Below are 16,961 nucleotides of genomic sequence, written 5' to 3' on the forward strand. Positions count from 1 at the left end.
CTGGCACGAACAAAAGCTTCCTGCTTGAGTGCTGTGTTACAAAGCTTTATATAACCGCTGTGGGTGACTGACACATGTTCCCATCTTTGTTAATTTGTCCAATATATTTGACTTAGTTTGGCTTGATACCACATCTTCTGTGCCCATGTACAGCAGGCGGTGAGCTGAACCTGCTCGAATGTAGGTACTGCTCCTGATTCCTGCTGCAGCTGTGTCCAAAGTAACACTGTAGGGATGGAGCATTTTTCATTGGTGCACTGTTTGCACTGTTCTTTATTTTCACATGGGAGCTGGAAAATGGCTCAGCTGTTTGCAAATGTCTCATATTGGACAAGGTTAACATGTAAGGCTTGGTTCCAGGGTCACAGTTGGGGTTTAATTCTGAGTGAAGTGACAACTTATTATCACCCATAAAAATTAACAATACTTACAACTAAATTCACACATTTTAAATATTATGTCACTGGGAGTAAGACTATACCATGTGTAGAATGAATGAACATTATAATCTTTTTACATACACACTTTAAAGAGTCACAGCTACAGTTTGTTTAATCAATTAAACTGCAAGGCAGCCACTACGACACAAGGTTAAATGGTCGTATCTGTGGTCCTATCTGATTATGGCGTCAAACGATTGTGTCAAGATAAAATTATGGTGTGGTTGCATTTGCTGTTAAGCCATGCGTGCAATGCAGCATTAAGTCTTCCACAGATACAACACTATGCAGATCGCACCAGTCTTTATTGAAATAAACCCATACCACTGCATACAGCACAGCCAAGCCAAATAGAAATCACCTTGATCAATAACAGCAGCTTTGACACAATCATGAGTTAAGACAGTGTAAAATGACATCACACCACAGATTTACAAATCCCCTGGCAGACAAATGCAATCTAAAAATCATAGTGTGCAGATTTGTAGCTAATGTGCAGATAGGAGAAAAGACTTTTCTATTTCATCTATTATATCTTGAGGCTTCAATTTACAAGATGAGAGACTAAAGTGGTGGCTGTGAGGGATCCTAGATCTGCAGCATACACAGAGCTGAAATGGAATTAACTTATTAATTCTCTTAAGTCTACTGAGTTTGGTGACAGTATTTTTTTTTTTTCAACTCATAAAACTAGTATTTTATAGTTAAGAGTTGAAATTGTAACTTTAAGTGGGAATGAGTCCAGGAAAGAATCAAACGGTGGTCCAATAAACCCACAAATAAGCATCATTTTTTTCTCATTTCACTGAATTATAGTGGAAGAGTGATTGTTTTTTCCAAATGTTTAGGAAAGCATTGATTCACTGTGCATAAGGCATAACATGTATTAATATGAAAAATTAAAAAAAATATAGCATTTTATATATTGGATATGTTTGTCTGCTATTACTCATCAAACACAACCCATAACATTACCCAGAAATAATGCACTTATATAAGGAGATACACATGATAAATAGGGCGATGTTTCAGGATTTTAACCTCACTGGTAAAGCCCTAGCCCCTTGCTACAGCCATGAAATGTATAATCTATTATTAATATTAATATAATCTTTGCCTTTAAATGGATAACTAAGACATAAAGAAGCTATTTGTGGATGAGCATTGCAGACTCACATGGATTCCAAAGTTCATTCACGTGCATAAAGTGCAGTACCTTCACTGCAGATCTCAAAACATCCCTGCATTTCAACAAAGCCAAGCCTTGATGTTACCCTGAATCAGATTTTACACACAGAAGACCCAAAAGCAGCAAAGACCATAAAGCCTGACAGAGAAAAGCTAAATTAATGGCAGGAGAAGTTTCCTGTTACACATTTGGGTTTTTTGTGTAATAGATTAGAACTAGCAACCACTGCTCACAGAACTGGACAATTTGGCTGCTGAAACAAACACACATGAATGCTAAATGAGCTGCAAGACCAATGATCAATTCCCTTTTTTTTTTTTTTTAACATTTTACATCCACAACATGAAACTTAAAATTTTTTCTTTTCTCCCCTAACTTTGGTCCTCACTCAGACGTCAACAGCCCCTCTTTGGCCTTTTGGTCAATGATTGGGTTCCTGCAGAAGCTCAAAGGTCAACTGCGTAATGTGTTGCCATGCTTGTTGGATATGACGTGACTCTGTAGTACGTGCACAGATGACGAAGCGCAGGACGAAGCGTCCAGAGAGCTGGCAAGGCACCAGGTGGATCTCTCTACTGTTTGTAATCTTTTTCAGGAGATTCTGGTTCAGCTCATTGGAGCCCTGGGAGGAGGGAGCAAGAGATTAAACTCAAATTCTTTGGATTAATAACAACAAAGCTTTTTGTCTCTCTGGCTGTGTGGTGCTGGTTAAGCTACTGTCCATGCTGCATGTTTGAATTTTTTGCTAATCATAGATATAAATGTCTCCTATATTTTAACTAAAAATGACATTGTTACCATGTTCTGTCAATCTTTAAGCAGTTGCATTTAGATTTTAGACATTACATATATATATATATATATATATATGTATAATTATTATGCATGACTCTTCATTTGTCATTTCTTGAAAGTAGTTTGTTTAACATAGACCAAAACTGCACAATTTTGAAACTACCCAAACAGGTTAAGATAAAAAGATTATCTGTATAATTTTCAGAGTGGAAAAAAATGAGGCTGGATGATTTTAATTGAAGCCTATTATTTCTTGTGATCTATTTTGTGAAGGGACTCAACCAGGAAGTACAATTTGGTGAAGGTCCACAGAGGATCTGTCAGCATCACCCACACATTGTCAGCGCCATTCACAAAAGCAGCTGCATACGCTGAATATTTCTACCTTAAGCCTGAAGCAGACCAGTCCCAAGACGACCTCAGCGCAGATCTCAAACCTCTTGTCTGCTCGTACCAGACTCTCAAACTCCTTGGCCAAGGCCACTTGCTTCAAAGAAAGAACATACTTGTAAATTGTTTCAACTTACATTTCACACAATATGCCACAAATATCAATGTAGAGAACGTACATTTGCACAGCTCTTCATGACAACTGACTTTAAATAGGTAGGATTTGTAAAAAAAAAAAAACAAAACAAAACAAAAATGCTTTTAAATCCTGATAATTATTCATCCAGAACTGTGTCAGGTTACAAACATTAAAAGAGGGTCTTGCCTGGAACAGCAAGGACTGTAGACAGCCACATGCAATGTATCATTTCTATTATTTCCACTAGATGGTAGTGCTGTGATATTACATGGCACCGTTCCCCCACTAAGACCACAGAGTTCAGACCAAATGATACCATCTGTAGGCACTGATGTGTTTAGGGAGAAGATACACATCCTTGTAGGAAGACTTTCCTGGGAGGCTCAGGTCACAGTTAAAATTCAGGACTCATTAACTGCGAAATAGTCCGTATCAAAATCTGCTCTTTGCAAATGTCACTGCAGTCCTTCAGAATAAATTTCAAACTGTGTGACCAGAACCTGCGGCCATGAGGTAACGTTGTGAGGCGTCTGAGACACTGGCCTCACTGGTGCAGTGTATCTGATCACAATATGGATTAAATTCAACTCTGCTTTTCCACTCTAATCAAGATTCAATTACAGGCAATTACAGGTTTGACCAAATCCGGTGCACAGAGGTTTAAGAGCTATATATTATAATGACCTGATGGTCTGACTTTTTACTTCCTCAATGCTTGTGAATAGGAGGCACTCATGTCGAAAACGTAATTCAAATGCACAAATTATAATTACAGTAATAATTATAATAATAAATGAATAATAAAAAGTAATAATTTATTGGTGTGGAAGAAATAAGAAAGAAAACAACTCGATCTGTGTTCCTTCATTCAGAAATAATAAATCCACAACCAGTACAACACACACATATGTCAATTTGAACAGCCAAGAGAGCCAAAGAGCCGAGAGCAAATGGTTGTAGATACTTCACCTCATACAAGAGTTTTCTTCAGTTCTGATTGACTAGCTAGTTGGCAGTCCCATGCAGGTTTATAACCTCTGTGGGCAATGACTGCCATAAGATTCTGAACTTGAGTGTAAACTGCTGTCTGTCGGTGAGAGCTTGTAAACTACATAAAACGTTTGTGAGCATCCACGATGGCATGCAAGGCACACGTCGCTCGACCTGTTAAATGATGAGAAGGTTTATACCTACATAGAATTGTAGCCTGCCGTTAGGATGTGATATTTACCTGTTTTAAATTATGTCATTTAATTTGCATTGTGAATGGTCCTGGGATCTGTACCAAGCTAAAATTAGCTACAGGCAACCTTTTTTTGTGTGTGCTCTGACTAAGCTGCTATTTAAACATTTGATGTAATCATGTGCTTATCAGTCATCATGCAAATGTGCAGACGCTTGTGGAAGCCGTACTTGTGTAAGATCACTTGAACAGTGTTTTCCTCTGATTATTAACAGATAGCAGTTGCAAGTAAATGCATGAATTACAGTTAATTTATATGTTATTTATTGTTGAACTAATCAATGTGGAGGCTTCTCTGTGCATGATGCACAGTACATTTGAGACTGATGACTTAAATGAAGTATATCAAGATAGAAAAATATAGGATTCTGCAAATACACTGACAGAAGAGTCTAATTTACAGCAAAATAGTGACAAAGAACAAGCCCTGAATTTGGAAATGTAATTCATGTCATTAGAAGGTATTCTTAGCTTCTTCTTTTTTTCTTATTGGCACTGTTCAACAATGTCTGCCTGTCTGTACAGTCACTGTACACCACTGATCTCCATTTTAGTCCAATGGTTACTGCTGTAGGGTTCAATGCTTATTCTGCCACTTCATTTAATATCTTGGAGTAAACACAAAACAGGCTAATTTGATTGACTGGTCAGACTAGAGAGAGGATGAGGAAGATGATGAGGAAAGACAGACAGGCGGGAGTGAAGCAACAAGATAAAAATGCAGAGGGAAAAGGGGGCTGGTATGGGTGGGAGAACAAACCACGTATATAAATATGACTGACAGGAAATGCTGCTAGAGAGTGAGATGAGAATGGAGGTCACTGAAGGGAGTTTAGCAGTAAGGAGGATTAGGAAGGGTGAGGAGAGGGAGAGCGTAAGGAAGAGGCCTTGGCATTTACGATAAAGACCAGACATATATAATCGTTAGGTGTGTTTTCTCTCTTCAGGAACAACACAAAGACGAGGGAAGACAGGCTGCACTCTACTGTTAGTGCTGTGCTAATGTTTTAGTTGATTATAAAAAGTCCAAGTGAGTCAGCATCAAGATTAAGCCAACAGCACTACAGGATTACCAAAGTGACATTACTAATACCGCATACCAGACAATGACACATATTTCATGAGTTAATTCTTTTAGCACTTTAATTTATATTACGTGCTAATTCATTAAAATCATTGTCCTGCATACAAACAATCTAAATGAATACGCCTGTAAAAAGTTGAAAAAATTCAAATTGGGTTTTATTTGGTGTATGCCACCTTTATGTTTGCTAGTTTGGTTTAGTTATGTTCAGATAATAATAGCTGTGTATGTTTTCAGTGAAAGTCATCCCGATTATCATCATGATGTAATGCCTGTTTGTGAGCCCAGGTGTTTAGATACAGAGTAACCTTCCTATCCGATGGAGAGAATACTCCGGAGCTGTGGATGTTGACTGCGGTGGATCATTCAGCTGGTTGCCTACCTTGCGTATATGAGCCTGGAGGCCTTGGAGCCCATACATACGGAAGACAAACCACAGCTTCAGAGAGCGAAATCTCCTTCCCAGTGGAATCTGCCAGTGCTGCAGCACCATTGAGGAGGAGGAATAAATAGTCATGAAAGCTGCGAGGCACAATTATCACAGTACCATTACCTACTGTATATACGTACTGTATGAATGAAATGACTGATTTAATCTTACCCTGTAATCTGTGACCAGGCCTGTTGAGAGAAAAACAGACACAATCAGATTAAAAAGTCATGTTAACACTAATTGTTCACAGGCCTATTGAAAAACAAACAAACAAACCATACACAGTCGCATTATAAAAATACACATTGCTAAGAGAACTTTTTTTACTCCATTTAGGTTCAGTGTGCTATGTATCTGTAATGTAAATCCAGTGATACAGACTATAACTTTCAGTGCAAAAAAGTCATTGATCCATCTATTGTAAGGTGTTGAAAGCATCTATTGTAAGGTGTTGCAGTCCGTGCTCAACACTTGTGCTTTCACTGATCACAGCTCTCTCAGCCCACACAGTCCACTGGCTATGGATAGCTCATCTCTGAATGGAGGCTTGTGTTAGCTGGCGCTAATAACCACTAATTAGATTGAAGGGTCCAGATTGTATGACAAGGCTTTTGTAAGGTGCTAGCTGCTTGCCTGTCTCTCAGTCTGCTTGTCTGTCAGAAAGATTATAGCGTGGATCTGAGCACATGTGCAGGCAAGGAGCATGCAGCACACAACACACAGCCGCAACAGAAACACATACACAGCCAGTGAATAATGCTAAGGGGAAATATTGTCTTCCATGAAGTCTTAATGATTTTGATTTGAATTTTGATGCAAGGTATATGTGTTCTGGGTTGTGGTTTGTCTCACAACACAAACCAAAGTTGTTGAGCGCTGGAGTCCATTTATTAAAATAGGTCCCAAATACTGTGTAAATCAGCTTAACCACAGGTAAAATAGGATTATGAAATTATTAAGATGCCTCAGAGGAGCCTATATTTACACCCCCTAACCACACACACACACGCACGATTACTAATAACAGACACTTCAAAAAGCACTAAAGCCAAGTCAACAGTCAAACATCCCAGTGAAGGATAACCAGGAGGAACAAGATAAAACATCCTAAATACCTCACTGTAAAAAATGAATTGCATATACACTACAGCATACACCTGTCTGACAATGTTTCAGCAGATATCAGAAGTGTTGGAAAAACTCACAACTGGCAAACACAATTCTATTTCCTCACATTTGAACGATAAACAAGGTGTTATGTGCTCATTGTTGTCATGCTATGCTGTAGCTCTTAGATTCATTCAGGCTCATTCAAATACTGGAAGTGACAGGACTCCACCTGACTCCTGGTTTTCATGTTTCAAGTAGAGCGGGTCCATCTTGAAGGCGCCAATTATGTCTGTTCTCTTCTTTACCCTGTTGACAGGTGTTGACAAGCAGAAAAAAATCTTTAAATACCAAAACCCATTTAATCCTACTGTAGAATGGCCCTTTAAACATGTTTGAAAGTAAAGAAATTCTGAGCACCATTCCTGGTTGATGCAAAAATGCCATGTGGAATCAATTGCATCCAAAAACTGACACATTTGAAAATGTCTAGTTATAATTAAACCACCAAATGAAACAAAGATATTAATACCAACTGGTTTTAAACCAGTACTGACAAACATACAGTAAGGGTTAGGGTTGATGATGGGAAAAAAAACAAAAAACAAAACAACAATTTGAAACACTTGTGTTTCCATCTAGTGTAGCGCACGTCTCATTTTGGTTCCTGTTGACAGACGGGGCAGATGGAAGGCGTAGTTCTATTTTTACTGTGCAAATGCAAGAGGAGTAGGTGGATATAATTTCTCTACTGGATACCCAATAATAACCACCAATTGTCATTCTACTTAGTGGATCCAGATATATGGGCATGATGACAAATGCAGAAGATGGTAAAAATGCTTTGGGTAGATCATTTGCTTCATTGTTACACACAGTATAATGTCATTGTCCACATTCACACCACAAGTATTTGTCAACAAATGCTATTCAACTACACAGGCGTTAGTACAGCCTGGGAGTGTGTTAGACAACTCACCACATTGCAGAGCAATCAAAGTTGACTAACAGCCATTTGTGTGGATTGAAGTTGAACGAGTCTGCAAACTAGAAAAGAACAGGAAATAAGAGGTGATGGAGACATCGCTGGCTTTCTCAGTCAGGTAATACAAGTAGAACCACAAATATTAACACGAGATCTGTTTTATAAAGTAATGATAATTAAATAGTAACAACAACAACAACAAGAATAATGATGATAATGATAATGAAAGGTCATTACATATCTCATCTTTTTCAATTACCGCAAATACAAATTTTGTGTTTCCAAAACAACGACCACAACACATCTTTATCTGCCATTACTGACACAGAAGCAACCTTTTCATCAACAGCTTTATCGAGACTGAAGCAGCTACATTTTATTTGAAATGCAAAAGAGGAACATGGAACCAACTGCTTGCAGAGTGCATGGGAAAATAACCCTTTCCTGGCAGGGTTTATTCAAAGAGAAACAAACCCTTTCTAATCTGTTCCCATCTTTTTGTTGGCTATCTTTTGTAATATCCTTTTTTTCTGCCTCCATAAATGCAATAACACAGCATGGAGAGACAATGCAAGACAGACTCCTGGCTGACAGTTGCCATGCTGACTGATTAAAAGGGGGCTGGTTGCCGCTCACCCATCACTTATATCCTAGCAACCAACCCTCCAGCAAGGCTGCACCCTTATCCAAAAAGAGTAGCCTCCTTATTCCTGCGCTCGCCCAAAAATGTCTTTGATCTAATCCCCTTTGAATGTTATGTATGCCAATCATATCCAAAATGTTTGTAACTTTTAATTTATCCTCCACTTGCTTAAAGACGGACTGCAAATTTTCACGTTTCCATTGTATAAGAAATGGAAGAAAATAAAACTCCAAGATAATTGGAAGAAATTTTACCGTACATATGCAACAGCTAATTTCTCAGCTAACAGTCAGTAGGAGAAAAGATGAAACAGCAGTTGGTCCTTCTGAAGACAAATCGGTTTTCCCCGTCTCCCCACCGACATTGTTTGAAATTGTGTGTGTGTCTAATAAACAGTGATATATAAAGGTCTAACGCTGCCTCAGGAAATTACTCTATCCTTATCTCTGCGTCTCTGCACAGCTTGGGGAGGACCAGCTGCCTCGGCAGCCTCAAAAGGCAGATTGATGCTCCTGCCTCTCCTGTCGATTGTCTGGCCTATTACTCACTCTTGCACACTTCCTCCTTGATATTAACGCTATGCCATTTTAAAACAGAAAGAAAGCAGCTGGATATAAGCAGCGTGAGGTTCGTGTTTCCTTTCATAGATGTTGCGAGAAATATTTCAGAACAGAAATTGATTTTGATTGATTTTGTTTGTTTTTTGTTTAGTAGATACATACAGTTTTGGTACCAAACTGTTTATAGGCGGATGTGTACCTTACCTCGGGTTTTAGACTACACTGCAACCACATTAAACTGATGCTACACATATCAGGATGGTCGGAGTGAAAATCTACCTTTTCAACGTGAAAATTTCAATGTTGCCATGAAGTTAAAACTTTTTTTTTTTTTTTTTTTTAAACCAGTTTACTTGTTAATATTCATGTACAATATGAATGCCTACATGTTTCACAAACCTCAATGCCATTCAGCAAAGGCCTAAATTCAGGACAGATAAAAGCACTCCCTGCATACGCTGCATCGATGTGCATCCACATGTTTTCCCCATTACCTGGAAAAGACAGGAATGAGAGATGATGTAAGCATCTGTAAGGTAGCGTTTTTTAATATAAAAAGCTGTATTCTATGAATGATCTTTCTCCGGCTATAATCACATCATTGAGAAACGTTCAAATGAATACTGAATATTGTGGAAAACAGCTTGTAAAACTAGCAAAAGCTATGTATATGAGTTTGTTCACAACTTCTTCCTGTTGTGATCAAACACACAAAAAAAAAAATCAAGTGCTGCTGCTGCAGTTGACTCACATATGGGCCCCAGCTCAGTAATTTGATCAAACGCACATGATGGAGTGGTACCAAGAGTGGCACAAACCTGAAAAAACACACATGCATAAATCATAAAAATCTCAAAGCGCTTTGTTACCAGTGCCATTTTAGATTTCCACAATCAAAACAATAACATAAAATGATGTAGAAATACACTAGCATATGGCATTCATTCAGAGCGTTAGTTTTCTATTCAAACATAGATCCAGCCAGCCTGGATGTACAAACAGATGATTCACAACAGCTGGACTATGGCAGCCCCCTTGAATAATATACACAGATAGAGATCTGTGGGTCCAGATGAGACAGGGATTATTGGCCTTAACAAGATAGACAAAGATTAGGTTCACAGAAACAACGTTATCCTTTAGCAGAGGCCTCGGGGTGTGCAAAGCGGCAGCACAGGCACATGGAAGGCAATCATCGTGGCTGCTCAGTGGGTGGTTTTGCAACTGGTTGTTGTCGTCTTGTGTGTTAGCTGATGGCTTGAATAGCTGGCTGCTACGTTTTGTATTCTCTTACATAGAAAGGTATGAGTCCTGCTGCTTTGTCTTCTTCCACCATCTTCTTAAGGCTATCCCCTCTGACAGCGTAGTTGGAATCTGTAGGAACCTTCCTTATCATCACTCCCCCAATGAGAGCAGCACGCTCCACTGAGGAATGAGCCTTGGGAGGATAAAGAAGCAACATTGGAAGGGAGGAAAGAAATTAATCGCCACTGTTGTGATACAATAAACCTGCCTTACCACATATATGGATAATAAAATAATTTCAGGAAGTGCAATTATTTTTTCATGAAACATTTGCTCAGAGGTATTCATTCATTCATTCATATATTTATTCATCTTCCACTGTTTATCTGTTTCCAGGTTGTGGGTGGTGCTGGAGCCAATCCCAGCTGACTGGGTGAGGGCAGGGTCACCCTGGACAGGTCACCAGTCCATCACAGCGCCAACACACAGAGACAGCCAGAGACCAACAACCACTCACACTCACACTCAGACCTACGGACAGTTTAGATTCCTCCCACCATCCAAACATGATGTGTTTGGATGGTGGGAGGAAACGGGGGGAAACCACACAGGCAGGGGGAGAACATGCAAACTCCACCTTCAGGACCTTCCGAGCACTAGGCACAGAGATATTGAGGAGGGAAAAAAAAAGCAGCTTTCTCTTTAAAGGTCTTCATGGCCCTCAGGCACCTGATCCCATGTCTCACTCAATCGTTGAAATGCTGTTTAACTAGCACTGAGGTAACCTTTTAATGATCTCTGAGTTCAAATGCACTGCTCTTCAGTGAGTCCAATCATGAAACTCAGAGATTTTGTGGGCGTCATGTATTTAAAATTTTTACAGTTATATTTTTCAACCATTCAAGTGGGTGCTTCACGGTGTTGTGTTCTCCCTGTGACTGTGAGGGTTTCCTCCCTTGGTCACCGTTTAACTGCAGACTCTAAATTTCACATTGGCATGAAGATGAGTGTGAGTGGATTGTACTGTCTCTCTTCATCCCTATGTGTTGGCCCTGACTGGCGGCCTGTCCAGGGTGAATCCCACGCACTAGGCAGTTGAAAATTAGATTAAATTTCAGGGAGATTTCAGGGAGAGCGGGTTTTGTAAAAAAAAAAAAAAAATCAATGTCACATCTGATACTTGTGATAAACTATACTGTTGTAGAAAAAAAATCCAGATTATTATTATTATTATTGTTTTTAAATCAGTTCAGTCTTAAGTGCTCTTACCTGCTCAGAGGTGTACGCAACCAGCTGGGAGAAGATTTCAACCTCTGATTTGTCAGAGGTGTAGGTCTGCACCCGTCGGACTGCTTTACAACGAGCAGCGAGCAAGGACATCAGAGTTGCCTCGCTCGCTGTACCCTGTTGGAGACCAAGAGAAAACGTCCTTTAGCGACCACAAATGACAGCCTGTTGAGTAATGTGACCTGGTGAGAGTTCAGTGAGTTCACTTGTGATCTTTCGTCCAGCTCAATCAATCATAGAACACCCCTGATACAGAAGATGCATGTCCTGTTTTTACCCATTTATGAACCTACCCCAGTGGGCGTGCTTTTATTTTAATGTTTCCGGGAGACCCTCTGCGGTTTTCCAGCTTTAACACCTGGATCGCAGCGTTCATTCAGTGGTGGATTACACACTAAAGAGTTGTTGATGCTTCAGCAAATGATATCCCTTGACAAACTGTTTGCTGGTGTTGAAAGGCCGTTTATATTTAGATATAGTGTGTGAATAGTTGACAAATCATACATCATCGGCAGAATTATTTGTGGTCTAGTGATCTCAGCTACTATAAACAGAACAGGATGTTAACAAACACTCATTCATTGACTTTTTATAGTCTCCTAGTAACAATGATCTGCTAGCACACATATAAACATACCGAAAGTTAATTGCCGATTGTGGGAGCTACTACTGTATGATCTTAACTGACAATTGCTCTTTGGTCGACATGATAGGAAAAAGCACACACATATGCATAGATACACACACTATGGAGGTTAACATTTTTTACTGGTGAACATTTCCCTTGATTTGTAAGCTATGACATCTTCACATTGTCAGTAGAGATGAAAATGGCTTTCTGCAGAAACGGAGTGGTGAGTCATCCTCCGACCAGCCTGATACAGAATCACTTGAAGCTGTATAATGAAGTGAAGCGTGACTTCCAAGGTATGCAAGGGCATTACCGCAAGAAAGTCAATAAAATGTTCAAAACAATCAGTCAATAGGCAGAAATTGTACACCGAGCAAACCGGGAAAATATAGACACTGTCAGCTGTGTCAAAAGAATTTGATCATCAGATTCGGATTCGGGCTGAGTCCTTAAGAGTTCAGTGGTCCAAAAAGATAAATCAATTAACTCACTGAACCGCTGCAGTTATAATAATGCTAAATTCTACAGAATTGTACCAAAAGTGGGTGCACTTCCTGTCCTCTTCTGTCCTGTACTGTAGACAATCTTTGACTTTTCTAGCCAGTAATCAAGTCCTTTTCCAAATGGAAATGTGTCCGAATTTCACTCTGAAGTCCGTTCTGTGTTGAAAAGAGAACCAGCAGGAAGGAAGTGATGTCCGCTGCTAACGATGCTCCACTAAGATGGAAACGCAATGATGAACCTTCAGCAGTTTTGTATATTGCAGTATTAATTTTTCTTTGATGATTCAGTCAATGCAGCTCGGTAATCTTTTGCTATTTGCAATTAATTTTAATGAAAGGGGAATTTTCCTGCTGTGCCACTTGAGCGTATTGACTCACACGGGGGCGAAAAGAGAAATCGGAGGTCACTGGAGGGTCTTTTTGAAACCATTTCCTCTTTGTGTTGGTATAAGGTTTATAATAACAGGCTGTAAATGTGGTGTCACAGCACTCATTAGCCCTGCTGGAGCGACAACAGCTCCATTCGTTGCCATAGTGAGGTGGTAAGCTGCACTTTAAAAAGAGAATGGCAAGACAGAAGCACACACACCCTTGCACTCAGATGGTCACAACAGAAGAGGTATGAAATGATCCGTCATCAGAGTGCACTTGCATGCTCCACTGAACACAAACACACACACACACACACACACACATAACAACCCCTGATAGGGCCGCTGCTGTTGTAGTCAGTGGAACACCAAGCTAATGCTAACCTTGTGCCACACAAGCCAATCCCAGCACATCACTGCCATCTCCGTCTGCCCGTGGATGACATATTCAAAGGCTATTTCCTGTCAATTTTCACTCGGTGTGAATCACTGAGAGAGGCGACAAATCAATTGTATACAAATTGCTGCTGAATATGGCTTTAGGGGCACTGAGGTGTGAGGGTGAATAAACACCTTTGCTTTATTTTCCTTTTTTTTCGCATGCCAATCTAGCAAGTAAATTAGAGAAAGTACAGAGAATGAAATTTAAAAAGGTTAGGATTAAAAAGACTCTGATTCAATATAAATAAACCTGCATTTTAGTTTATTGTATTATATACCTGCAACATGTATCTGTGTGTATTATATTTTCATTTTCCCTTTTTACTTTGGTGAACTACTGATGTCGGTTATGTTTCTTAAACAACAAATAGAGTGAATTTGGGGCTTGTGAATCATCAGATTCAGATAATCAGATACAACAAAAACAATTTTATTTTCATGTTCATGTCGACTAAAGTAAACTAAACTTACTTGGATGACGCCTCCTCCTTGACCATCAGTCCCAGCTATGAAAGACTCAGGCAACTGCAACATTTTCCCAAGCCAATCGAGCATCACCGTCTCCAGCTCTGTGCAAGCTGGGCTGGCAGCCTAAAACACACACGTGCATTTAATTATGTTATTTATAATTATCTTAATATTTGGAAATATCAATATACAATGATATAGAAATAATAAGCCTTTCATATGGACAGCAAAGTATTTGTTACCCAGGAGAATCCAATACAGCCAATAGCTGTGCTCAGCATGTCGGCCAACATGGCAGGATAGGAGGAAGCAGCTGGGAAATAAGCGAAGAAGTATGGGCTGTGCCAGTGTGTGATCTGGAGAAAGACAAAACAAAATCAACTTTAATTAAGTACTGGGAATGTGTGGGTGGCTAAATGACGTGATAACTTCATTCAACACAGATAGTACCATGGCGTGGTGTGGTACTTAATCGCGTACTTCCACTAACTGAGGTTGAGATTAGAAAATGACATTTTAAAGGGTTAGGGGTTAGCACCACCGCTGTTGGTCGTTGAGTCGATGTGACCTACTGTATGGGTGGAAAGCTGGGACATACAGATAGACAAACACCTTGGCATATCCACGATTGATTTAGTTTGGGCATGTTTGAGGCAAACCAACATCCCAATCTCAATTTTTATACTAGCCTTGGCGAAAGGAGCCTTTTGCTCAAGACAACGGCACACAACAACACTTCTTCCTCAAATGTGGTGCAGAGGAGTAATATATATATAATATAATTCTATATCATATTATATTATATTATATGATACAAGATTTATTATTATTTAAACAACAATAAATGTACTTTTAATTTCAGCTGTAGCTCAAATTAAATAAATTTACATCGAACAAAAGATAATTCCATTTTATTTAATCTATATGCCCTCATATAGAATAAAATAATAAAAATTGAGCAGGAAATAATTGTTTCCATTGGTAATATCATTTTTAAAGCAGCTGTTTAATTTCATATTTAATAATAATTCTTATTAACAATATCTCAGATCTATGGATACAATTCCACAAAAATAAATCCCCAAGCTGCTCTTCCTACATCTGTAGTAATTTCCAAAATGATTCAAAAGACCAATTTGAAGTATCTTTCCATACAATGACAAATGAACCATCAGCTCACCCCGGGCATTATGACCCTCTCCATATCTTTCATAATATCTTCATAACTCTCAGGCTCCAGTGGCGCCTCAGAGGGGATCAAGGAACGAAGATACCCTGGTTCCAAATCTGGGTAGACTGGTCTCTGTTCAACATTCTCCAGGTACTCAGCAACATAATCAATCATCTCCTTTCCCCTGCGTCGGAACTCTTCAGCATCCATCACAGCAACTGGGATATGACACAAAAACCCCTCGATTATATAAGTAGTCATCGTTAGCAGTTATTCCTGAGAATGAATTATAGGAAGACTTTTAAAGAACATAAACATTCATTAACTTTTGATCCTGTGCTAAGGATTAGTTAATTATTGCAAAGCTTACCATATTTATGATGCTAAGTAAGTGTCTGATAGAGCTGTAAGATTTATAGCATAGATTTCACCTTGGATGAACTGATTGTGGGAAATAAAGTTGAAATTGTTGGAAACGGAGGATTAAAATCTAAATAACAATAATAATAATGTTAATGTTAATCATCTATTGATCCTGGAGATATGCAAAGTTCCATCTTAACGTAATAGTTGGTTACGTCTTGATATGGGTTTACAGCGTTCCCCACTGTAGCAGGTGGGGAACAATAAACATTAACAAATCAGTGAACTTGTTGTACTTCCTTTCCAGAACAATGCACAATGCATTAAAGGTGCTACCTGACACAGTAAGTATGAGCTTGCACGATTCCAATGCAGGCACGAGCCGCTGACCCTGTTACAAATACAGTTTGATCAGAGGTTACCTTGATTTAGGTTAGCATACAAACGCTTCCATGACTACAAATGGTCTATATGAAACTGAGCACCTTCAAGAGTTCCTTGATATCGTTTATAGCATGCATTAAAGAAAAATGTGTTGCAGTGCAATAGCCTTAACCAATTGAACAGTAGCAAAATGCTTTAAAATGACTCACACTGCTCGTTCAAATGGTATGACAAAATATGAACATTGCCCCTGAGTTCTTATCACTCGAGCATTTCAGAATACATATGTCTGTGTTGTCCTGAGAAGCGGAGCCCTTATCCTTATCCTGATCACAGTCAGGATTAGACATGTTGCATGTGTGTATGTATGCTTTTGTGTCTATACTTACATTTTCAGGTGAAAGCTGTTTAGATGGTGATCCTCCCTGCTTCTTCAGCGCCCACAAACAGATGAGCAAACAGCCAGGCACGTGGTGAGTGTGTTTGTGTGGGTGCAAACAGGATAGGACATTTACTCCTTTTATCTTGCCTCTAACCACCCCCACCCCAGCAGCCTCGACGAAGGCAGCCAATAGGATCGGGGCTTCACTGCCAGTGCAAGAAAAATGCATTCATAAGTTACTGAAGCATTGGCAAACATAAACACACAAATAAATGCTGCCACTGTACTCTTAATGGTTAATGATCAGAAAACAAAGCCTTTTTGTATTCATTCATTCATTCATTCATTCATTCATCTTCTACAGTTTATCCATTTCCAGGTTGTGGGGGGTGCTGGAGCCAATCTCAGCTCACCCTGGACAGAGACCAACAACCACTCACACTCACACTCACACTCAGACCTATGGACAATGTAGAGTCACCAATTAACCCAAACATGATGTGTTTGGACGGTGGGAGGAAACCCACGCAGGCACGGGGAGAACATGATAACGCCCCACAGAAAGGCCCAAGAACTGAACCCACACCCTTCTTGTTTTGGGGCAACGTTGCTAACACCTATGCGGCCGTGCTCCACTGTGTGTTATGTGCAACATATTACATGCTATGTTTTAATTAACCTGATAAACCTATTCTGTTACATGAAAT

General features: G+C 39.4%; 1 protein-coding gene across 1 annotated transcript; it reads right to left on the reverse strand.

Moving 5' to 3' along the window:
- Window positions 1–1,108: 1,108 nt before the first annotated feature.
- On the reverse strand, window positions 1,109–16,381 carry ddc (dopa decarboxylase). The gene is made up of 14 exons (XM_029504217.1): window positions 16,262–16,381; window positions 15,135–15,343; window positions 14,197–14,310; window positions 13,958–14,077; window positions 11,523–11,657; window positions 10,303–10,446; window positions 9,760–9,826; window positions 9,408–9,502; window positions 7,800–7,867; window positions 7,053–7,129; window positions 5,882–5,901; window positions 5,663–5,761; window positions 2,810–2,911; window positions 1,109–2,251 (listed from the first exon to the last, which is right to left on the reverse strand). The coding sequence occupies exons 2-14, from the start codon at window positions 15,333–15,335 to the stop codon at window positions 2,051–2,053; spliced, it is 1,443 nt and encodes a 480-aa protein (XP_029360077.1). The 5' UTR covers window positions 15,336–15,343; window positions 16,262–16,381; the 3' UTR covers window positions 1,109–2,050.
- Window positions 16,382–16,961: the final 580 nt, after the last annotated feature.

Source organism: Echeneis naucrates, chromosome 6, assembly GCF_900963305.1.
Source record: "Echeneis naucrates chromosome 6, fEcheNa1.1, whole genome shotgun sequence".
NCBI classification, from domain to species: domain Eukaryota; kingdom Metazoa; phylum Chordata; class Actinopteri; order Carangiformes; family Echeneidae; genus Echeneis; species Echeneis naucrates.